At 37.2% G+C, this 25,959-nt stretch overlaps 1 protein-coding gene across 1 annotated transcript in view; it reads left to right on the forward strand.

Moving 5' to 3' along the window:
• Positions 1-25,959, forward strand: part of LOC140160762 (urease subunit alpha-like) — a 97,466-nt gene that overhangs the window by 13,013 nt on the left and 58,494 nt on the right. Inside the window, exons 3-9 of the mRNA XM_072184062.1 lie at positions 9,069-9,138; positions 10,727-10,923; positions 13,142-13,354; positions 14,363-14,440; positions 17,096-17,206; positions 18,726-18,803; positions 20,992-21,204. Coding sequence (XP_072040163.1) covers positions 9,069-9,138; positions 10,727-10,923; positions 13,142-13,354; positions 14,363-14,440; positions 17,096-17,206; positions 18,726-18,803; positions 20,992-21,204 — 960 coding nt within the window. The remainder of the gene's footprint in view (positions 1-9,068; positions 9,139-10,726; positions 10,924-13,141; positions 13,355-14,362; positions 14,441-17,095; positions 17,207-18,725; positions 18,804-20,991; positions 21,205-25,959) is intronic.

The raw sequence follows: 25,959 nt of genomic DNA on the forward strand, positions 1-25,959 counted from the left end.
CTATTTCTTGATAATAACATGTTATCAGTTTTGCCAACTGGGTTGTTTAAGAATTTGAGACAACTTCAAATTTTGAATCTTGATTCAAATCAGATACATACACTGGATGAACACATTTTTGATTATTTACATGATCTCGTTAGATTAGACCTTGACGACAATCACATGACCATTTTGCCGAGAGGGTTGTTCAAAGGGTTGACGACTCTTGAAAAGTTGTACCTCTTTGGAAATCAGTTACGTTCACTAGACGGGAATTTGTTTAATGAGACCATTAGGCTAACTTATCTGAATCTCAGAGATAACAACCTGATTATTTTGCCAAATGGGTTATTCAAAGGGTTAAAAAGCCTTGAAAAATTATACCTCTATAGAAATCAGATAATTTCATTTGATGCAGATTTGTTCAATGAAACTGGTAAACTGACTTATCTGAATCTCAGAGATAACAACCTGATTATTTTGCCAAATGGGTTATTCAAAGGGTTACAAAACCTTGAAACACTGTACCTCTATAGAAATCAGATAATTTCATTAGATGGGGATTTGTTCAATGAAACTGGTAAACTGACTTATCTGAATCTCAGAGATAACAACTTGACCATTTTGCCAAATGGGTTATTCAAAGGGTTGAAAAACCTTGAAACACTGTACCTCTATAGAAATCAGATAATTTCATTAGATGGAGATTTGTTTAATGAAACTAGTAAACTGAATTTTCTAAATCTGAAAGATAACAACCTGACCATTTTGCCAAATGGGTTATTTAAAGGGTTACAAAACCTTGAAAAATTATACCTCTATAGAAATCAGATAATTTCATTAGATGGGGATTTGTTTAATGAAACTAGTAAGCTTACTGTGCTGACTCTCCATGAGAACAAGTTGCAACATCTACCAAAGCAATTGTTTCAAGGTCTGCATCATCTGACTGATCTATACCTGTTTAACAATGAATTGACATCATTAGACAGTACATTATTTTCCAATTTACCCAGGTTACAGGTGCTAGAGTTGAAAACAAACATGCTCGTAAAGTTGAGTTCTGATTTATTTTGGAAACTTGAAATTCTGACATTTCTTGAATTGGGCTACAACCATTTAACCGATTTGAATCCCAGAATATTTGTTGGCTTGAGAAATTTACAAATCCTGTTTTTGAATTACAATCAGCTTCATATATTAGATATGCACCTATTTCAAGATACAATAAACCTCCGTTTTCTGGAATTATCTGGCAACCAGTTGACAGATATTCCTAATATTAATAGCTTATCTGAACTTGCCTTCCTTGGATTGCGAGAAAACAGATTGACCCTAATAGACAAGTATACATTTATTGGTCTACCAAAACAGGTAGAAATGGTTGTAAACCAAACAGAAATTTGTGAATGTTATGTACCAAGTGGTATTAATTGTAGTGCTATAAATGTACGTTCTCCATATCTGACATGCGATAGATTATTGTCAGATAGAGTGTTGATGGTAATGATGTGGCTCATAGGTTTGAATGCTTTAGGTGGAAATATTTTTGTCTTGAGTCTAAAGAAATCAAAAAATGAAAAGAACAAAGTTCAAACATTCCTGATTAACAATCTGGCAATGTCGGATTTACTCATGGGCATCTATATGCTGATGATCGCATCTGCTGATATTTACTTTGGTGAATATTTTCCGATGCAAGCTGAAACTTGGAGATCTGGTATTACCTGCAGAATTACTGGAGCAATTTCAATAATATCAAGTGAAGCGTCTGTTTTCTTTGTGACGATGATAAGCATTGACAGATTCATGAACATCCGATTTCCTTTTTCCCATCACAAATTAAGAAAAAAATCAGCGGCTGCAATTGTTCTATTACTTTGGTTGATTTCCCTTGCATTGGGAACTGTTCCCTCCATTTTTGCGGGTGAAAATGATAAATTCTATGATAACTCTCATGTGTGCATTGGCCTCCCCCTAGCCCAAATCGAAAAATTCTCAAAGAGTGTAGCAACGGAGGTAATTTATCCGGAAAATGCCAATTACCATTATTTCAAGTATATAGTCAACTCGCAAACACTGGGCCATGTTCCTGGCTTATATTATGCCATAGCAGTGTTCCTAGGTCTTAACGGAATCTGCTACTTCATCATACTGATATGCTATGTGGAGATTGTGCGTTTTGTTTTCAAATCATCGAAACGTGCAGGTTTAAACAAGGACATGGAAGAACAGATCAGAATGACTGTCAAAGTTGCTGGCATTGTTTTTACTGATTTCATTTGTTGGGCACCGGTTATTGTACTGGGGATTTTTGTGCAAGCTGGGGTGTTGACTCTACCTCCATCCGTATTCGCATGGTCGGTGACAGTTATTTTACCCATAAATTCTGCAATCAACCCATATTTGTACACTATCGTGGACATCATCAGCAGTCGTCGTAAACAAGTGCACATTGCACCGTCTGAGAATCGGCAAGAATCTACAACTCGACAATCCAATCGGCGACAGGCATCCCATACCCGAGATACAGAGCTGCAAAATATGTCTATTTCTCAACATGTGGGATTAAATCACAGCCAACATCATTCAGAGAATATGCTGCCTACTGCATGTACATCTGATAAAACCGAGTCAAATGTGTAAAGAACTATGAAACTGAAACAAAATGTTTCTTCTGAATTTTGAAGCTCTGAGAGAAGAGATGAAAGAGAGATAGGGAGGGAGGAGGAGAGAAAAAAAAATGGAAAAAAAAAACAAAACAATAGAAATGACATTCTTATCTGCACTCAGTTCACTGTTTGTATGAGCTGGTCAAAGTTGAATCCAGTCCAGTCTTTGATTTTATCAATCCACATCTTCTTTGGTGTTCCTCTCTTCCTTACCCCATCTTTACCTCCCTGCAGAATGGTGTTTGCTAGACTGTTCTCCACCTGATCACATGGCCAAACCACTGTAGTTATCCTTTTTTCACAATGGAGATCAGATGTTTGTGTTCTCCACTGAAACTTTCCATTGTTGCCCTTACTTGTTTGTTGGTAGTGTGTGTAGAGTAGTGGACCTGGAGGAGCCTTCTCGTGCAATTCCTCTCAAATGCATTAATCCTTTTTTTCCATCTCGGCATTTTATAGTGTCCCGGTTCCACACCCTTACTGGAAGATGGAAACTACCAATGCTCTCAGGAGGCCAGGGGTAGCGCTAGAACTAAACACTCCAGTGTCCGCAGGGACCCCTGAACTTGCAGAAAATTAAAAAGTAGGGGGTCTTGAGTAGAGTTTGGTGAGTCCGAGTTGCACAATGCAGCATAAATAGTATGTCTGCAATAGCGCCAGATTGAAAAACTGGGGGTCTGCAGGGACCCCTGAACTTGCAGAAAATTTAAAAACAGGGGGTCCGAACTCTATTTTGGTGGGTCCGGGACCCCAAAAAGCAACCTAGCACTACCCCAGCAGGAGGCTCATTCTTGCTGCCATTGAGATGTTCTTGTCTCTCCAAATGGATGTCCGATTGGCTAGTGATGATGTTACTTCAGCAATTCTGATTTTAATTCTTGCACTGATTTGATATCATCTGTGATAGTTGCACCAAGGTATTTAAACTGTGTAACTGTTTCAAGTTTTTCCCCACCAACATGAACTTCTATAATTCCATCAGACCCTATTTTTCAATTCAAGATCTTGTCATCTTTAGAATCCTATAATTCAAAAACATGTCTGCAACTTGTTCCAAGTTTTGTTGGAGTGTGTTACATATTTGTGCTAGGATTATTGCAAAATTACATCAACTGGGATGCTTAAGTTCGCAGTCACTTTGTTAGTATATTTCGTTGTGCTGTACATAGCGTCTTGTAGCATTCAGGGATGTTAGGGTTTATCATTGCGATAAGGCATAAAAATGGTTGGATTGACATGCAAATTTTTACATGAATATCTGAAATATTAATTTCCTAAAAAGTGTATTTGACACATGCATTTGTGTATATATGAAGAGCTTTGTTGCAAAGCCCCTTACATCCACTTCAGTAATTTTGAGAACACATCAAAAATCACTGATAAGGGGTTTTTCAACAAAAGCAGATTTTGGCAGGATGCTCATATATCAGTACTTTTTACATCACTTTGTTCTGTAGTATATTTCGTTGTGCTGTACATAGCGTCTTGTAGCATTCAGGGATGTTAGGGTTTATCATTGCGATAAGGCATAAAAATGGTTGGATTGACATGCAAATCTGAAATATTTATTTCGTAAAAAGTGTATTTGACACATGTATTTGTGTATATGAAGAGCTTTGTTGCAAAGCCCCTTACATCCACTTCAGTAATTTTGAGAACACATCAAAAAATCACTGATAAGGGGTTTTTCGACAAAAGCAGATTTTGGCGGGATGCTCATACATGTATATCAGTACTTTTTTTGATAATTTTTTGATGTTTTCTCAAAATTGCTCAAGTGGATGTAAGGGGTTTTGCAACAAAGCTCTTATAATTATGCTCTGAGGGCATGCACGATTTAATACTGCGATTAAAAAAGTATGCATACATATGGGGAGGGGGTCACTCCCATTGTGGCCTGTACACCATCCGCGATAATAAAAACGCGTAAAAAACATATTTTTTCGTGGGTAGGCACGATACGCACATATCGTGTTTAGGGTGTCAAAAACATGAAAAATTGGAAAATAGCAAAATTGCAATTGCTATTATGCGGAAATGAAATTTAGGGTATGAAATTTGATGCAAGGAATAAAATCCCTGTTTAACTGGCGCGTGTTACCTGTTTCGGGTATCGTCTTAGCCAAAGGTTAAATCCTTGTTTAGGGTGCTTTTCAAAAGTTGATTATTGCGGATGGTGTACAGGCCACAATGGGAGTGATCCCCCTGGGGCATATAGGGCCTATGGATAGAATAACTGCTGCAAAGAGTGAAGAGGATCCTTATTCTGATGTCAAAATGCAACCTTCTTGCGTACAATGTATGTAAGGTCCTTGTATAGTTTCCTCTACTGCGCATTGGTTTCTATTAATGCTCTGCGTGCTAGCCGTAAGTTTCAACATAAAAAGTCTAAGTTTTGAGATATTTTGTCAAAATATCAAGAGCTAGCTTAAGAACCAATGAACCAATACTAGGTTTGTTTGTACTCATTTTAATGCATTTTTCATGCTGATTCCAAATATGGTCATGAAAATTTACAATTCTGAAATTTTTGAGTTTTAAAAATTTTTTTGGAAACTTGTCGTCTGCAGTCGACACCCGCGTGGAAAGAGTAAAATTAGCTTCTTTGACATTCTTTGACCATTATGTATTCATTTTGATGCTACCATTGTGTATTTGTTATAAATATGCAGTTCTGATGCCTTCCGCTAGGAATGCGACGAACATCATTCAAACCTAATACCTATTGTTTAATGGTTTGTGGAATGATGTGGGGCCGTAGTGGTCAGCGACAACCTGTAAAGTGTGCTGAGGCTTGTGGATCAACGTCTAGGCGTTGTGCCTGTGCGTAGCGCACTATAAATCACTGCGCTTTTTTTTATTTATAGATTTATATCTTCCGCTCTTCTCCAGCATGAATCTTTAGCTCAGTTGGTTAGAGCGTTGTGCTATTATTACGAAGGTAGCAGGTTCGAATCCGGCCAGATGCACTGGGTTTTTTTTCAACGTTTATGTGCACTGGCTACTCTGGGGAAAGATTAAATTTGTTCATTTGTTCACTGTATAGTTAATTTGTATTAACAACACTAATGTGTAAATATGAACATTTGTTAGTACTGGTATACCGGTACCAAATTAGCAGGAATATAATCAAAACCATTATAAATAATTGAATGATTGTTCGCTCATTGCTTTATATATTTTAAAACATGTATCTGGTGATGTGTAACAGGGTTGTAGCTATGGTGGGTGGCAGTGGGCAGCGGAGCCCACCACTCACTTCTGGAGCCCCCCACTGAAAGTTCATTTTGATGCTAGAGCCCCCCACTCAAACTAAAAAAAGCATGTGTATTTACCAAATTTATCCTTAAAGTGTCCACTTTTGTTGAAATCTTGCTAAATCAAGCAAATTCTGTAAATTGCCACCCAGCACTCAATTTCTGCTAGCTACAACCCTGATGTGTAAGAGTCACAGCACTATTAAACTCGTAAACAGTAGTGTCCAGTACAAATGAAACTTGCTTCTATAAAGCTACTGTATCTAGAAAGTTCAAAAGTAATTGGGCTATTCCATCTAAAATCCGCACTCCCCATGTGGAAGATTTTGGAAATATCTTCCACATGGGGAGAATGAATTTCAGATGGAATGAACACTTTAGGCAGCTCCATTTGATACTTATCCTCCCTCTCCTGAAGATTTAGGTGGAATCTCTCTCGGAGGGTGTACACACTTCAAGTGGAAATGTCTAATGTGCTCATTCCATTTGAAATTCCTACTCCCCCTGTGGAAGATATTTCCAAAATCTTACACAGGGGAAGTGTGGATTTTAGATGGAATAGCCCATTAGAACTGGTTCCTGAGTGATTTTTAATGTCTCATTACTTCATTTACGTGGCAATTTGAAAAATAACTGTTAAAGCACCTTAACCGGTGAACTTAAAACAACATTATATTTCTGTGTGCATAAACAAGATTCACATGCAAATTAATAATCTGTAAAATAAATTAAAATATTTAACAAGCTGTATTATTGTCTCATTATTTTATCTACTAGGACACATGTAGCTGTGATGGTCTTGAGAGCACCAGCAACATGATAGCGATACTGTTTGACCCCTGATGACCCTTTTTGACTTTTGACATGTTCCCATCATATTGAGGATTCTTCATACCAAGTTTAAAATTTAGCTCCTGATGACCTTTGATCTCAGATGACCTCTATTTATTTTTTGTCTTAGATTATTAATACACAGATTGGAATTTTTCATGCCTGTGCCCTCTAAGCGTACTCGAATTCAGCTGACGCCGGTACAGCGTACAGACCTGGCGACATTGCGTATCTTCGCGAGAAGTTTCTTTTTGTGTACGCCGCTATTTTGAGTTTGCTCACGCGGTACCTGACTTAGGCCGATCCCCTGAGGCAACATGCCATGTTTCCAGCGGTATGATTTTTGTCGTGTTTCCCTCATCAAGGATTCCACCCACCAATTTTAACCCCAATCTGGCGAAGTTTTATTTAGCCCATGACCTTTGAACTCAATTTTATTTTGCACATTATTCCTCCCATATCAAGGATTCCACCTACCAAGTTTGAGTCCTATCCCACAAAGTTTGAAATTTTGACCTTTGACCTCTGATAACCTTTAGAACCACCTGGTCAACATGGAATGCCCAGTATCTAAATATCGGATTTATGCGTCAAAGCGCGGCCAAACTAATTGCCGGACACACAGAGACTACCCGCTTATTATTTTATCAATACTAGTGCAACTCAGCTGTGAGGGCCCTGTAGCTGTGACAGCTCCGGCATCATGATAGCGATACTATTTGACCTCTGATGACCCTTTTGACATGTTATATTGAGGATTCTTTTTATCACGTATAAGCCTAATTGGGCATACTTTAACGTTTGACCCCATATAACCTTTGACCTTGGTTTGATTTTGTTCATGTTTCTGTGATACTAGTATGGAGAATTACTTCCACCAAGTTTAGGCCCAATTGGGTAAAGTTTGAAATTTAGCCCTTTAATGACCTCGATTAAATTTTTCTTGTTCTCCTCATACGAAGCATTCCACCTACCAAGTTTAAGCCCAATCGGGCAAAGTTAAAATTCAGTTGTAGGGTGGATCCCAAAATGTGAAATATATATAAACATGGTGTTATGTTCAGTGGCGTATAAACTAGGGTGGGGGGGCAATGTGCCCCAGGTGCTACCACTAGGGGGCGCCAAATCGGCCTCACTTAAAAATATGGCGATGCCATTCCCACACCCAAAAAAAAGATATTCTCGGGTGGGGAGGGGGTAGGGGCACCAATTTGTTTCTTTCCCCGGGCGCTACCAACCCTAGTTATGCCACTGGTTATGTTGATGAAAAATGTATTTCCTCCAAGCAAATGAACTGTCTAGAATTTATCGAGTTATATAAATATACGGAATATCGCATCGGAGAAATCAGTTTATTTGAATTGTGCCAGTACAGCCCTGCCTCCAACTATAGTAGGCCTATTATCATAATCATGTATTTTTTGCTATAACCCTAACACCTGCAACTGTTATTCCTACAGTTTCTCTTTTTGCAAATTTATTTCTGATATAATTACATAATTATTAAGGGCTGGGGTATGAACGTTTGGACAGTATTTATTGTGGGACATTAGAGCACATCAGACATATCGAATTGCATTCTGAATCTGAAGAATGTCATTCTGATATCAAATAATTTTGATTTTTGAAATTGCAATTTAATACACATTTTATGGCAAATCATTAAAAATTGATATTTTTGATATTTAACAGTACTTGAAGTAAACTTTATAAATCTGATGATTTATACTTAAAGTGTATGTAGGTGGGATGAAAAGCCGACGATCAATTGAAAATGTTGACCTTTCGTATTGAAGATATGGATTTTTTCCCCAAAACACCAAAAAAATTAGGTCTTTTTGGGAAAAAATCCATATCTTCAATATGAAAGGTCAAAATTTTCAATTGACCGTCGGCTTTTCCTCCCTGCTACATACACTTTAAGAATATATCATTAGATTTATATAATTACTTCGAGGACTGTTATATATCAAAAATTTGAAAATATCAATTTTTTATAATTTGTCATCAAATTTGTATTATATTGTGATTTTCAAAAAATGAAAATTATTTGATATCAGAAAGACATGCTTCGTATTCAGATTACAATTCGATAGGTCTGAGGTGCTCTCATGTCCCACAAAAAATACTATCGAAACGCAATAAACGCTCATTTTAGATCCCTTAAGCATGCAGCAATATGTGTCAATTTTCTCTGCTAGTAGATTTATTGTTATAGTTTAAAAATACCAAATTTAAGTTATGTGACTGTAACAAAATGCTTTTTTTGCACAAATTAAATGGGTATAAACTATAAATTTACTCTGTGATGTTTTAATAATTTCAGATGCAAGAGTATGTGAGGGATGGTAAACATGAGTTATCAGAGCTGATGAATCTGGGTCGCCACTTACTTGGTAAGTACAGGGTGTCCAAAAAAAAAGGGTACATGTAGATATTTGAAAATAATCTCAGTTAAAGGTAGGTGGTCAAATTTTTTCGAATTGTCATTACGTTTCACTACCTGGAGAGAATTGATCAAAAATTGAATTCCCTCCAGAGGTTGGTATCTGTCAATGAGTTGACCAGATCACAAGGATGTCATAAAGCTATAGGCAGTAGGCTATATAACAAATGACCTTGTGTGGTATTCAGTTCCCAGGAAGTGAGTTGAATGAGGCAATTTGTGTTTAATGTTGATCCTTCACTACAAGAGTTATTACCGTCGATTTGGTTGAAAAAGGAGGTGAGACATGATCAAATCTCTCCAGGTAACAAAACGTAATGTGTTTTATACCTCTCATTGAGGCCTGTACCAAAATAATCCAATTCCCAAGATTTGAGGTAAATTGCACTCGCCGTTTTGATATTAGAAGTAAAAACATGTTTCACAATGGCCCATTGAATGGTATGTGTGGTACACCACAATTGGGGATGAGGCTATCACTTTTTCATTCATAACATCTAAATGGAATATATTTTAGGCCTAAAATTTCACTGGGATTATGAGAAAAATATGACCTTTCCTCCGATGCCAAAATCTCCAGTTTGATAGGAAAGAGTGGGGGGATGTCGAGGCTGTCGATCAGGTCACCCATCTTTAATGGTACGGTAACAAATATAAATGTCCTTTTCATGACATAATCTATGTACCCTCTGTTAGTACCCCTGTGCATATCAAGTTCACTACATGCGGCATACTTATAGTCCCCTTTCCACGCATTCCTGAGCAATCAATCAATTAATCATTTATGCCTTTGCGCCAAAATCATTTCAAAACGTTCAATGGCGCTCATCAGCTCAAAAACTACTGCTGATAAGCATCCTGAAATAGGTGGCTCTTCAGGAGCTTCTTAAACTGCATGTTTTTGATTTTACCTGGTAGTTTATTCCACATTCTGGGAGCGTAGGCAGCAAAAGCTCGGCCACCAAAAGAAACACATTGCGTTCTTGGCTCAACAAGAGAGGTACCATCTGAGCATGATGATCTAAGGTGCCTCTGCGTAACTTGAATTTGAAGCATACTAGTATCAATGATGTCGGATAGAGCTTGACCATATAGTGCTTTATAAACATGAGATAGAATTTTGTAATCAATGCATTGTTTGATGGGAAGCCAGTGGAGTTCATTTATGAGTTCTGTAGTGATGGGGTACATGAAAGCAGTTGCATATACAAACATGTGGAATAGGGGTCCCAATATTTGTCCTGCTCACTCCCACTAAAAGTAAAATAAGTTTCGCTCACTCCCAATGCTCTTACAGAAAAAAAAAACATAATCCTGTTTTAGAATACCTTGTCCATAACAATCAGTCACAAATGTTGTGCATTTTGTCCCGCTGGGTATTGCCTGCGCAGGCCTGAAATAACTGAAGGCACCAAAGGCAATTGCATGAGTCCTGTTCATCTTACAAGAGTCCCGCTAATTTTTGGACTTTTAATGTGTAGTGATGTAATTTTGTGATTTTTGTGAGGGGTATAATGAATAATTTTTTTCTACTGAAGGTACACGCCAAGTTTTACCCGGTGTTCCAGAGATGATCCATGAAGTGCAGATTGAAGCAACCTTCCCAGATGGCACCAAACTGGTAACCATCCATCAACCAATAGCCAACGAGAATGGCAACTTAGAGAACGCCCTCTATGGTAGCTTTCTGCCAGTGCCAGACTTGGATGTATTTGAGCTGGATGAGACTACTGAGGTAACTATCTTCCTGTGTCACCTGAAGAAATTTTGTGGTGGCACTTACATGAAATCAAAACTCAACCTGGCTGTTTGACTGGCGGTTAATGGCGGTTGAACCATGTTCCATTGTTTAGAACAATAGAAATCAGCTCCAACTGGATGGAGCCGCCCGGAACCGGCAGTCGACCGCTGGTCGAGTTTTGATTTCATCCTTTACTTGGCTTAAATTTAGTTTTTGTTTTCAGGGGTTTTGGTAAGGTCTGTCATTATTATATGTCAGGAAGTTTCAACTGTTAGCATAGACTCATTTGGAATGGGAATAAGTTTGCCTGCAAATATTACCAAATGTACAAGATATACACAAACTTTTTTATGTTTGAAAAATAGAGCTGGAACAAGCTCAAAGTGACCTAGAATTGGAATTGGGCTATTGCAATTGAAATCCATACACCCCTATGGAAGACAAGACGTGACCTTAATCTCCCACATATGGGGTGTGAATTTCAAATAGAGTCACCCATTCAGGTAACCCCATTTGAAATTCATACTCCATGTGATTAAGGTCATGTCTTCCATAGTGGGTGTATGAATTTCAATTGGAATAACCTATTTTGGAGCAGACAACACTGAATGGGTGCTTCCATTTGACATTCACACCCCCTGTGTGGGAGATTAAGGTCATGTCTTCCAATAGGGGGTGTATGGATTTCAACTGGCATAGCCCATTGTAATCATGACCATGACCAGCTATTTATTCTTAAGGTTCAAACAAGATTTAGCTGCAAAAGTGACCTTAAATAAATATAAATACACACTCAGTCAATATTGTGTCAGGAACCAAGTTGTATTTTCAAAATGAGAACTTTCTTTATTGTGTATGAAAATGGGCCATCATATATTTTTTAGCATTAAAATCTCATGTGTAAAATAATTGAAATTTAATAATTTTATTTTTTTGAACCGCTTATTTGCATTTCACTTCATTGGAGGAGTGACCAGGCCCTTACGCGGGATATCTTTTCTTTTTGGGGGTGCAGTATGTCCAAATTAAGACATCCCCCCCAAAAAAAAAGTGGACAACTAGTTTGTATTTCACTTCATTGGAGGAGTAACCGGGCCCTTGCACAGGATTTTTTTTGGGGGGTTGCAGTATGTCCAAATTGTGGACCTCCCCCCCCAAAAAAATTAAAGTGGACAACTAGTTTGTATTTCACTTCATTGGAGGAGTAACTGCCCCCTTGCACAGGATTTTTTTGGGGGTTGCAGTATGTCCAAATTGTGGACCTCCCCCCCCCAAAAAAAGTGGACAACTAGTTTGTATTTCACTTCATTGGAGGAGTAACCGAGCCCTTGCACAGGATTTTTTTTGGGGGGTTGCAGTATGTCCAAATTGTGGACCTCCCCGAAATAAGTGGACTTCACCCGATTTGTTACATTTTTTCCACAGAGTACTACAGAGCGCGTACCACCAGTCAAAGTCTCCGCCTCATCCGATAATGAGGACCGATTGTTCCGTGAAATGCGACAGGCGAGACTGCTACGCAATTACCGCGTATTTTCATGGTCTATCGCGAATCGCGAAAGCACACAACGCTCTATCGCGTATATGCGAACCGAAGGCACGCAGCGCTGGGGTGATTGTTAGACATGACATGATCGAACAATTGGCCCTCATGAATATGCGAGAACTTACACCATACAATACACGGGGACTTTGACTGGTGGTACTTTCTCTGTTTATCTCTTTCCTCTATGATTTTTTCTCTAATTTGGACCTTCTTGGACATTTTACCCGGGGACTGGGGGTATTCATTCTGTCAATATCTTAAATCACTCCTTGGCATAGAGTGTAAGATATAGGTTGTACTGTTTTATTGAATGATAATATCGAACCGAAAAGAAAAGGAATTGGAGGATTGTTTTCTATTGTTGGATCTGTGATCGGTCAATCAGTCAAGTGGCGTAACACCCAGTTGATATGAATGGAGATATTTCAGGGCAGGAGAAACACTACAAGAAGCATTATCAAATACCTTTATTGTTTGATTGATTGCTTGATTGATTGTTTGCTTGCTTGCTTGCTTGCATGATTAAAGATCGATTATACATAGATTGATTTTGCTTGATTATATCAGTATGTGCCAAAGGCTGATAAACCCATTCATATTGGGAGTCATTTCCATTTGATTGATTAGTTGGTTGATTAATTGATTGATTTCACTTGATTGTTTCAGTATGGCAAGGCAGATGCACCAATGGACGTACACCCAGGAGAAGAATTCCCAGCTGACGACAAACCCATTGAAATGAACACAGGCCGGAAGACAAAAACTTTGAGTGTAACAAGCAAGTGTGATAGACCCATTCAGATTGGCAGTCACTTCCATTTCATTGAGACAAATAAGAACTTGACATTTGACCGTGAGGCTGCTCTAGGGATGAGATTGGTAAGTAGTAGAAATTATCAAATTAAAGATTCCGAGATATAAAGATCTGCAGGATTAGATTTGCCTGCCATTCCCAAAATGTGACATAATAAGAAGATAAATAGAGCAGTATTATATGTATAGCCCAGCACTCCAGCAGTTCAGGTCTTCGACTCTGGTGCAAGAAGTCCTTGGTTCAATTCCTGGTGGAAGCAGTGGCGTAGCGTCATACATTGTAGGGGCACGGGGGGGCACATACCCCTCCATCGATCTGAAAATTTAGAAAATCCCGGAGGAAAATTGCCGAAAAATGGCTTGTGCCCCCCTCCCCCATCAGACCCGGCGGTGCCCCCCCAATCACAGTTGGTGACCCCACTGGGTGGAAGCAAATATCAGGAATTTACTACACACTCTCTTCATTACTGCATTTGAATTGTGGGGCAGGTGTTGCCTTGCAGCCAGCTGTGATCAGGGTAATGCCTGGAATTGAAAGTGACATGATAGGCATGATAGTTGTTTTGTCACTAGAACCAATGTTGGACATCTCTAGTGGTATGTGACAAACCATACCACGGAAACATGGCATGTTGCCTCAGGGGATCGATGCTAAGTCAGGTACCGCGTGAGCAAACTCAAAAATAGCGCAAACAGCGCGAGCGTACACAAAAGAAACTTCGCACGTAAGATAAGCGATGTCGCCAGGTCTGTGCGCTGTACCGGCGTCAGCTGAATTCGAGTACGCTTAGAGGGCACAGGCATGGAAAATTCCAATCTGTGTATTAATAATCTAAGTGACAAAAAAACCTGCCAGCATTGATCGGGGACTGAATGGGGGAGGGGGTAATTTTGTAGTACCCATGTTAAAGTGTTCCAACAAGTTCAACCAGGATTGTAGTTATTCTAACTGATCTAAAATTTGAGTGTTGGCACTCAGTTTATACTTAATTTTTGCAAGCTACAGCTACTTTAGTCCAATTTCTTATTTGCATGGTCTACATTTTATATATTTTGGTATATGTTCTCCCACAGAACATTCCAGCAGGTACAGCTATCCGTTTCCGACCTGGAGAGCAGCGGGAGGTCCCATTGGTAGAGATTGGAAAAAAAAAAGTAAGCAAATGCATTCAAAATTAAAAGTAAAAGTATATCAATGTGAAAATAATGTTGTTAACTTTTTTAAACAGAAAAATGCAACCATCATTTCAAACTTGGATTCATCATCCCCATAAATGTTCAATTTTCATTGTGACAAATTTTCACTTAAAATTATAGATTTAAAATAAAATGTATCCATGTGCACATCCTATAAGCGAAAGTCCTTTCATTAGAGGAGAGAGGTCAAAATGTCTGATTGTGTTGGTCAAAACTAATTTAAATATTGGTCAAATTTGATCTTGTTGGATCCAAATTGTTTGCCAGGAAAGAGGGGGAATGTGAAATTTTCAATTATGAAATTTCACAAAATAAAGGGGGACTGTGAAATTTTGAACAGAAGTGAAAAGCAGGGAGGAGACGCGAAATGTTTCATCGAAAATAATTTGAAATCCTCCATTCCCAGGATAAATAGTGACCACTCCCTAATACCCCCTGCACAGTATAATATGTCATTTTGGTCCACAAAATGGTGACACAATATCCCAGTGGATCTTGCCCTTCAATAGCCATTGAGAGTAAAGTCATACAAATCAAAGCTCATAAATCGAAATGCACATCTCTTTTTCCTTGGCGTTTGGGCTAGACTCCCCTGAATTCACTTGTGGGGGCAAGGGCTACTGATAGCAAGGGTATACTTGTTGGTTTATTTTATCCATACCTTAATTTTCAAGAGATGTTAACTTTTCCATGACTTGATATGTTTTTCAATGGGTATAAAAGGTTTTTTTTTTTCTATAACGTTCAAAAGTGCTTATTTTTCCCCTACCCATAAAACACGGAATTTTCAAGTTTATAATATATGTGACCCTCTCTATCTCTGACAAAACCAGGAACAAGTCACATTTTTGATATTTCATGATTTGCATAAAAATGTAAGCACTAGACAATAAGCTTTAAAAGGATACCAAAATTATATAAATAACATCAATACTTTTCAAGATATGGAAATTGCTATTCGGAATAATAGGCCAATTAGTTTCCTATCATACACAGAATTGAATAGGGATTATCATAGTTCAACTGTTATTTATTGAGTAAATTAAATATAATTAAATTAAATTAAATTAAATTTTAATAAGTACTTTCAAGGATTTGAAAGTCCATTTAGTCCCACAGTCAAATACCAAGATATTTATGAATTCTAAAATTTCATTTTTTTATGGGAATGTCATCTTTAAGGTTAAATACAATTGATTTTCAAGGCTTGATTCCAGAGGGGCGTAAGTTAATAATGGAAACAGCCATGCAGAAAAGAATGAACTCACACGTACAATAGTGTATCAATCTGAACTAGGGCCACAGACAAACCGCGGCCCGTGAGTCATCCTATATGTTGCAGGGATAGGGAGGGGCGACCATGATAGGACCATATGGGCTGATTGGGGGGGGGTTGATTGTGGGCAGCCGTTTTCGGCAATTTTCCTTTGGATTTTCTAAATTTTCAATTTTTAAAAGTATCCTGGATGATATCTGTCGTGAAATAAATCAATACTTCTATAGGCTATAATAGGCCTATTAGTAGGCCTATTTATATTATGCAATATATAGGCCTACAACAATAACTACAACAACAATAACAAAACCAACAACCAATATTTTGTTAATCTAATTTGTAAAAATATATTCATAGGCCGCGCCTATTAGACTAGTAGGCCTATAGCCTAAAAATTATAAAATGAAAAAAAAGGGCAAAAACAATCAATCGCTGCAGTCAGAAAGAAAGAAACGAACAAGAAAAAAGTGAGAGAAAAATAAAATAAAATAAATGGAATGGACCTCATAGGGACTCGAACATGTACCAAAGTTTTCCAGCTCAAAACTATAGTATTATATAGTAGAACGTGGGTCCGGCGCGCTAACCGATTGCGCCACTGAGGGACACATGATATTGATTGATTTCAAACTGACTATTATGGAATAGTGCATAACAGGCTCTTATGATAAAAATTTGGAGTGAAATTCAAATGGTAAAGTAAGCGACAGACATTTGAGAAATAATGTAGGCAGTTAGAAATCAAAATTAACGTTCCACAATCCAGATATCGATAATGTAACATAACAGTGTTTTGTGGTACAAGATTCTCGAAAATTGTTCCCAAAAACGGGCTAATAAAATTTAATCGGTACTGTATTTGGTTCTTCCCCATGGCAACATTATTTCTTTGGTCGATTTGTAGTACAATACAAAAAAGGAGAAAACAAATCACTTGGCGTGGTTTTATACGTAGCGAACATTTGAATGATCTTGTAAACATGGTGCGTAAAAATGATTTAAACAACGGATTATCAAACGGATTCTAAAAATTTGTATAAACACATAATGTAAAGATACATCCATGCACCAACATTTGACTCACTGCGATATTTGATTGCTGAGAAAACGCGGTTTTAGAGAACAACTTTATACATCTTTAATACGTTTTTTTATAGTTTCTTCGTGTAACCTTAAAGGCCTATAACTCAATAACACGTCTGGCGACTTGTTCCGGGTTTTGTTGGAGCTGGTCACATATATACCCTGTCGGATAGATAAAGAAAAGACTGATGACCTTCCTGGAACAAATATGCAAGTTTCAAATTAATTGCTTGTGTATTTATTTGTTTTACAGGGTCATTCGTGGAGGAAATAATCTAGTGGATGGCCCAGCTGATCCCAAGGTACTTCCTGATATCATGAAAAAGGTTACAGAACAGAATTTTGGTCACAAAACACAAGATGTAAGTTTAAGCAGCAATGTGCGATTTGCATTTAAAAATATTTTTTTATTTCTTCCTCAAATATTGTTAGTTTTTGCTGTCGGATAAGTCCTCTTTTAAATTCTGGCAGAACGAATGAGATAAAACCAAGAAAATCGCTATTTTCATTGCAGCACCTATTGTCCACCGATAGTGTATCAGTGCATCTGCTGAACATCCCTTAGCTTGCATGCATGGATATATAGGTCTGAATAAGGCGTATGACCTAAGCTAACCTGCAGTCACATAGTAAATGCATGGATATTTTAAGGCTGGCTGTCAGGTGTGCTATTAAATTGCACTTATTTTTTTATTTTTTATTTTATTAGTTCTTATTTTGCCTGGGGAAACCCCATCAGTGCAAGCACTGTTTTTCAGGGGTGCCCAGGGGTCAAACAAAATACACTCGGTAAGAAGTTTAGGAATTGAGGTATTAAAACTGCACTTGGACAGATGATTTTAAGGTGTGAGAAGGAGTGCGGTCACACTCACAAGCCTTAAAACTAAATCCCTGGTGCAAAGTTCATATGTCAATGAGTCTGTTTGACTGAGTTTCGATACCAGGGGTTTGATAATCTTATACATGCCAATGGTCTTGTTTTGGTTCACAGAACTTATTCAAGCATATTTTTTGAGAATGTAGCATTATGTCAGAGGCATTAATTGTGCATGTCCTAGGAGCAATCTGTCTATCCCAAACAGTGGCGTGCCGTGGCCGCTCCTACCGGGGGGGCTGAAGGAAATTCAATTTTGCTGCCCCTTCCTCAACAACCCGAAAATGTAGACCCAATTTTTTTCCGGTGGTTTGAAAAAGTGAAGAGCAAAAAAGAAACGCATTTTGATGTACAGCACTATTTTTTCAACATTTTTTATACTTTTCAAATTTTTGCCGCCCTTTCTTCTTTACTAATTCTTTTTGCCGCCCCAAAGTACCCCCCCCCCAAATATGCGCATGCCAAATGACAGGTGGATGGGTGGCTAGCTAACAACCTGGTGACATGTTGGGAAGAGAATATGTTACCCAATATTGGCAAAATTACAATGTACTGCAAAAATAGGTCTATGTTATGTTCCTCAAGACTCAGGCCATACAAGAATTGAAGAATTAGTAATGCCATGCCAGATGTCAAGAGCCATATTTGTCAAGTTTTAGCCGTATAACTAATAAACTGCAGTGTGAAAAAAACCTCTTATTATTAAGAGTCCTGGGTGATATCTACTGACATGGAAAATAAGATCAACGCTTTTGGTACGTCATGTTACAGGATAATGCTGAACATCAAGCGCACTGACCATGTTAGTAATGAAAGGATCTATACCATCACCAACACTGTGCCTCTTATCAACTCTGTCAAATCCGACAACTGTGATTCCTGGGACATATCTGGAGGATGCAGGAAGATGAACCATGCAGAAGATATGGTCTCTACACCCTGTAAAAAGTAGTGATGTAGTGTATGTGTATATTACTAATATAAACTGTTTTCTGTTTGATGTATAGAATATCCCGTCATCGGCAGTGTGCACTATGCCTCGTCTGAATTACATCCATACATACGGACCTACAACAGGAGATAAGGTAGGGTAAACCCCATGAGAACTACCTGCCGATTGGCCAAAATGAATATTGTGTCCAATTTTGAACCAATCAAGGAGGGTGTTAATAAGATTATCTGCAAATCAGAGATGTCACATTTCCGGATTTCCGGGTTTTTCTCAAATCTGAGAAAGTTTCCGGTTCTGAGTAAATCTCCAATTTTAAAATGAAAATTCCTTAGAACCCTGACTGGATTACTTGGCTAGAGAATGGTACTCATTTAACATGCATTTGGTCAAATTTTTATATTATTGCGAACACCTTTTCACGTCCCAAATTGATGAATTTTAGTCCATTATCGGACCAGCAGGCTATACTGAATGTGTCGGGTTTTGCGTTCAAAAACTTGTCTCTTTTTCCTCAATGAATATTACCCAAGGAAGAAGTATGTAATGTGTATTAATGAACAATGACGTTTGAGATGATGCTAGACTGATGTATATAGGCCTATGAATACTCTAATATCAAGTCATTTTTAAGTCTAAATGGAAGCAAATTTCGGTCAAAAGTTTTGATATGAACCCAGGATATGAACCTTTTAGCAGTATCCTTTGGCTTTATGTGGCTGTCGGGGTGGACCTGGGGTGGGGGAGGTTGGTGGGGGTGGGTGAGAGTGTGTAGGCCTATGTATTTCCCTTGGGATAGGCTTACTATTTTAGTCCCAATTTGTAGTGACATCACTCTGTATGTATAAATAACTCTTATCATACAATGTATTCTTCATGCACATTAGTACCCCCCATGTGGGCCACCTCCCACATACCCGAAGAAGGGGGGGGTCAAAAATTTAATGAATCATTGTTTTTATATTGCCCATTATATATATCTAAGGAAGCATTTTTTCAAAAAAAGTCTAAAACAGGTTTTTATGTCAAAAATGGTCTCTTTTGGGGTGGTAAATCTGCTAAAATGTTTGTCGTCCTGAAATTTTAACCAAAAGCACACTGATCGTCAAGGCCCATGATGGGGTGCCGGTTGGTGGGGGTGGGGTGGGGTGGTTTAGGCAGTGGATGCCAAGCACAAAAAATGATTAATTATTGCCTTGCCTTTTTGCTTCACATATATCAGTATCAGCCATACTGGTCATGTAATAAAGCCAAAAAAACATTTTTTAAGAGTGTTTTCTGGCAGAAGGAAGCACTTTTTATTAAAAGTGTAGAACAAAGCCAGGAGCTTTGACATGTTCTTTTTACCCTCTTACCCTTTTACCCTCTTTTTACCCTCTTAAACCCCACCGGAGGCCCTTAAGCGGACCCCCTGGCCATGTTGGCCGAGAGCTCCGCTTGCTGCGCTTCGCTTAAACCCGCAAGTTCAGGATTTTTTGGGTCAGCCTGTGACATCTCTGGCAAATGCAAGTTGAACGATAAATAGTATAAAGCCCAGTCATAATTGGCAATTGAAATGAGCATTTCAAGTTACCAACCAATTTGAAATGCTGTTAGATGACCAGTAGTGTCCAGGGGGTTAAGGCAACCAAATAATAACAAACTGATCTATGATCGACCCAGATTTTGAATTTTGATATTTGTTTTATCTGTACAAAATTAAAAACAGTCATTTTTGGGCCAAAATGGTTTGATTTTGACAGAAATTGGTTGAAAACAAAACAAGAAATTTGTCAAAATATGCTTGCAGAAAATTGTCAGATTTTTTTCAGAATTTTCAACTTTCTGTGATGTTTAGGGGTCATTGAGCCTCTTCCAGAAAAGAACAATCCAGACCGACCGATCCTACTTGGCAATTGCATCCGTCTGTAGAAAGGGTTTTTTTGTAATAGCCTTATTGCAACTTGCACTAAGATCAATGTAGTTGTGCTGAGAAGTCTTTTGGAGAAGGTGCAGTATATAAAAGGAATAAATAATTTTAACCATGCCCCTCATAGTAGTCAACATTTGTATACCAGGCCTTCTCAACTAGTTTATTTGAAGTGCCAACTGGGAAGTTTTAGTGATCATGAAGTGCCAACATGTTAGGGAAGGATTTTGCGAGGGGCGTGTGCTTATGGCCCCTGGAAGGGTCCAGTGTGAAAGCCCCGGCCGTGGGGGTCCAGGGGGCAGAGCCCCCGGAAGTTCTGAGATTTTAGGGCTTTCTAAAGGCTCAGATATGGTATTTTAGATGTACTCTACACAACACACGAGTGTTTATTTATCATGTTGATCTTATTTTACAGGTTCGACTTGGAGACATGAGTCTCATTATTGAAGTAGAAAAAGATTTCACTGTGTATGGCGATGAGTGCAAGTTTGGCGGCGGTAAGACCCTGCGTGAGGGAATGGGCCAGGCAGCCCATGTGACCAATGCTACTGCACTGGACACGGTCATCACAAACGCCCTCATTGTTGACGCAGTAGCAGGCATTGTTAAGGCAGATGTTGGAATAAAGGTAATTAGGGACTGTTCACAAACACTTGTTAGGGGGGCCTGATGCAAAAAGGGGCCCTGAAAAAAATGACCAGTTTATATGCTTTTCTATGGGGTTGACCCATAATTTTCATGTCAAAAAGGGGGGGGGCCATGAAATTTTTGAGGTCTGTAAAGGGGGGGCCCCGTTTGTGTACTTGAGTTGTTTTCTCGTTAATGCACCAGGTAACCAGCCCATGTATTGTGACACAACGAAGCTGATAAAGGATTTTGAATTTAGAATCAACATAATTTGCTACATTTGTGTGTCGTGGTCTCTTCTAAAATGGGTCACAGGACCTGTTGGAAAAAATAAAAGAAAAATGCATCTCTGTGCATTAAATTGCAGGGTACCATTGAATTGGTCATGTAATCACATTTTGACCCATTTTGAGCATTAAAATTGCAAATTTTCAGCAGAACAACTTGGAAATTGTGCTCCCGTTGGAAATTCGCCCTGTACGCCACTGAAAAGATTTGGTAAGTAACAGCATCTGTATTATGCTGTGGGTCGCTTTCCATAATATTTTCCTTATGAAATTTAGGTCACTTGAAAAAAGGTTTGGGAAGCCCTGGTCTAACTTAGTAAATTTCAAGTTATTGACATCAGTTACATCTGGTATTTCATTTAATTATTTACACACACAAAACAAATTACCAAAACAAAACAGATTACAGTAACCACTGGGTATAAGCCCCCACCCCCAGATGGCAGATTTCACTTCAAAAATGGGGGTGGGCTTATAACCAGGGAAGGGCTATTGCTTGAATTAAAAAATAAGAACAATCACCCCCATTTGTATATATGCCCAATGTACCAGTAATTTCTATCTTTTATGTCAATTTCTTAAAATTATAAGTGTGGAATGTTAATTATCAACTGATACTTTTAATATTTGTTCTTAAATATGAGAGCAAAAGCATTGATTTGATTTAAGAACTTGGCCAAAATTTAGTACTGGGCTTATACCTGAGTGCACCCTTGTTCCCAGAATGTTTTGAAAAATAGGGGTGGGCTTATAGTCGAAGGTGGGCTTATACCAGCGTGGTTACGGTACTAGTGTACCAGACATTCATCAATACCAAGCCATGAAACGTGATCTTCATCTGCTTGTTTGCCAATATTAACTTAAAATCAGTATTGGTGACATTAGACTCATGTGTTTGTGTTTGCCCTTGTTAAATTATACAAGGGGACTTGAAAGCATTCAGTTATTCTGAGGACCGGTACCCTCAGTCCGAGGACATTACCTGATCCTTTGAAGTAACCTTTATTGCTCTGCCTGCTAGCCATAGGCTTCAACTTAAAAAGTCCCAAGATTTGAGATATTTTCTCAAAATATTAAAAGCTATCCTAAGAACCACTGAACCAATACTAGGCTTGTTTGTACTCATTTTAATGCATTTTTCATGCTGATTCCAAATATGGTCATGAAAATTTACAATTCTGAAATTTTTGAAAAATTTGAAACTTGTTGTCTGCTGTCGACATCCACGTGGAGAGAGTTAACTTGTTTCAGGCCTAGTAATAAGAAATACAAAAAGTTACTTTTATAACAAATGAATCCATTGTGATTTGTCACAAGTAACAATGACCTGTCACATAGATTATTGAACCCTTGAAAATTGAGGACCCGATTCTGGCTGCAAATGTTATTCTCACTCACTGTCATTAGGGACCCGTACTAAGGCTGTCAATTCTAAACGTTTAAATGCCTGGGGTGCCATTTAAACGTTTAGAAAAATAGCTAAACGTTTAAACATAAAAAAAAATTATTTTCAAAAAATAAATTATAGCCCCTAAATTACTTGTTATTTTAAGGTTTATTCTAAGGTTGGAAACCATAGAAATACTACCAAAAAAATTGGCAATTTTTTTTTTACAAAGTTGGATAATTTTTTTTTATGTTTAAATTTGCTGATTTTCTTACCGTTTTTAACGTTTAGCCCTTTAAATGGAAATCGACAGCCTTAACCCATCCCTGTACCGATGGCCTGGGACCTGTACCAGTACACATACTCATGGCCCGGTAGCCGTACTCATACCCAAACTTATGGCAGGTCCCAATACTATAAGTCTGAAGAACAGAAGAAGGAAACAGGAAAGGAAAATAATAACGGTACATATAAAACCAACGAAGTGAATTTTGAAAAGTCAAAAATAGTAATTTTGAGACATTTATTTCAATTCTTCATAATGTCCATCATAATACAATATCAAAACAATTATTCTTATGTTACACTTTGTTTTATGAGGATTTTGAATTTTATTTCTTGTGTTTATTTATTATATTATGAGGGAAATTATTATATGTGAGGTAGCGCGTAATTACCATCTCTACCGCACAGTTTACAATACAAAGCGGGTATGCAGGCCCGCTAATTGCCGGTACTGATAAAGAGCTGAATAATACGGCTATATATTGTACAGTAATTTATCAACGCTGAACAATACGAAATTATATTATTTGGCTATTAACCAATGAAATGTTGTTATTCATGTCTACTGAATGAAATATAAAATATAAAACAAAAGAAATAGATTTTGAAAGTCTCATAAAACAAAGTCAAACAAAAGAATAAGTTTGTTTGCATTGTTTGTTCAAATTTTTCCTAATTTCCCTCATAATACAATATAAAAAAAACCAAAAAAAAAATTATTTTTTTTGAGGCTTTCAAAATTAATTTCATGTTATTTTTTATTATATTATGAGGGAAATTATAAGAATCCACTTTTTCGAAATGCTTATCTCAATTCTCAAATAGGTTTATTCCATTCTTCATAATTTCCCTCATAATATAATTTCAAAAAACTTCTTATTTTACACTTTGTTTTATGAAGCTTTCAAAATGTATTTCTTGTGGGTTTTTTTATTATATTATTATGAGGAAATGATAAAAATTCACTTTTTCGTGATGCTAATTTCAAATTTCCCTCATAATACAATAATAAAACAAAAGAAATGGATTTTGCAACCATCATTAAACAAAGTCAAACATACAAATAATTTTTGAGATGTATATTTTAATTCACTCATAATTTCCCTTATAATAAAATATAAAACAAAAAAATGGATTTTATTTATGCTTGATAGAAGTATATATAGAATTAGTTTCTACGATCGTATGATTTTACGGTTTTGGCCAAAAAAAATTGCCCTTTCAAGACAAAAATTTGGAGAGTCTGTATGTTGGTCCTTTTTTTTTTCATGGGCTCTTTCTCCATTTTTCCTCCATTTTGAAAAGGCTAGTATTTTTGATCATTTTACATTTAGACAGAATTTTTGGACAGAATTTAAATGGATGTACTTCTTATTTTTTATCAAATATGCATTTAATAAATGAAATGAGTGAATAACAAATATAAAATGTCCTTGATACTGTCCAAATATATGGTTTCTTCTAATAAAGTGATAAAAAAAACCGACCCAAGATTTCTGATTGTTTGGGTCGTTCTCTTAGGGCAACCAAACATATTTTTTTTAGCCTTCTTATAAAAAAGAATTATGGCATGGCTTTCAAAAATAACTGTACTCATGTTTTAGGTAAGAACATGTGAACATGAATGACTCGGTACAAACATCAAGAATGATTCTAATAGATTCCCGTAACCATCGTGCAAATTATGTTATATTTGCTGTTTTCTGCAAATATACAGGACTTACAACGCTGATTATCATAGGCTATGGAAGCATTTCAACAGCGCCCTTGGTGGGAAAAGTCTTTGAACTTTAACTTTTAGCTTGAAATCATGCTCGCTATACATCTAACTGGTAATGGCGGACTATATTTCCCATCAAGCACCAGTGATATGTTTTTACAGAAAGTCTAAATTTGAGTTCTAAGGGAATGACCTTTTACAATAGTGATTCGAAATTAGGACTCACTGTCAATAAGGCCAAGTAAAAAAAGAAACAAGTTTCTCGTCCGGACTTTTTCAAAAAAGGAGGAGGCAGGGCTTTACTATTTACTATTTTTCAATTTTTTGCTATTTTTTCCAAGATGGCCGCCATGCCAAATATGGCCGTTCAATGTATATTTAATCACCGATATTGTGCTATTTGAATATACTGATGCAATGTATGACAAAACAAATGATTTGTATCATTTTAAGTCCACTTGCTAAGCATGTTTCAAAATTCAGAAACAGTGAAAATGTACATTGTTCAGCTTGACAAACGTTTTAATTACTTTATTTTGCCTCAATTCATCGTAATTGTTATTTTTATAATCGCTAACAAAATAAAAGAGAAAACTTTCACATAATTTTGGAAATTTAAAATTTTTTCTAAAATTTCAAAAATACCAAAAAAATACATTCGAGTGCAATAGCTTTTTTCTTCTGGGTAAAATTTTTTTTCTTACATGCAACAGCTTTTTTATTGCACGTTAGAAATTTGATAAATAGGTCATCATATACAAAATGCATGCATGGGCCTATTTATCAAATTTCTAACCTGCAAGAAAAAAGCTGTTGCACGTAAGAAAAAAATTCTTACCCAGAAGAAAAAAAGCTTTTTACTTGAATGTATTTTTGGGTATTTTTAGAATTTTAGATCTTTTTTTTTTAATTTCCAAAATTATGTGAAAGGTTTCTCCTTCCTATAATTAGCCATAAAAATTACCATTTTGATGAGATGAGGCTAAATAAAGTAATTGAAACTTTATTAATATATTCATGCATTTACTAAGTTTAAAAGCTAAATATAGGTCCGATTTTGGGGTGAAATCAATTTTA

Source organism: Amphiura filiformis, chromosome 9, assembly GCF_039555335.1.
Source record: "Amphiura filiformis chromosome 9, Afil_fr2py, whole genome shotgun sequence".
In the NCBI taxonomy this organism is placed as follows: Eukaryota; Metazoa; Echinodermata; class Ophiuroidea; order Amphilepidida; family Amphiuridae; genus Amphiura; species Amphiura filiformis.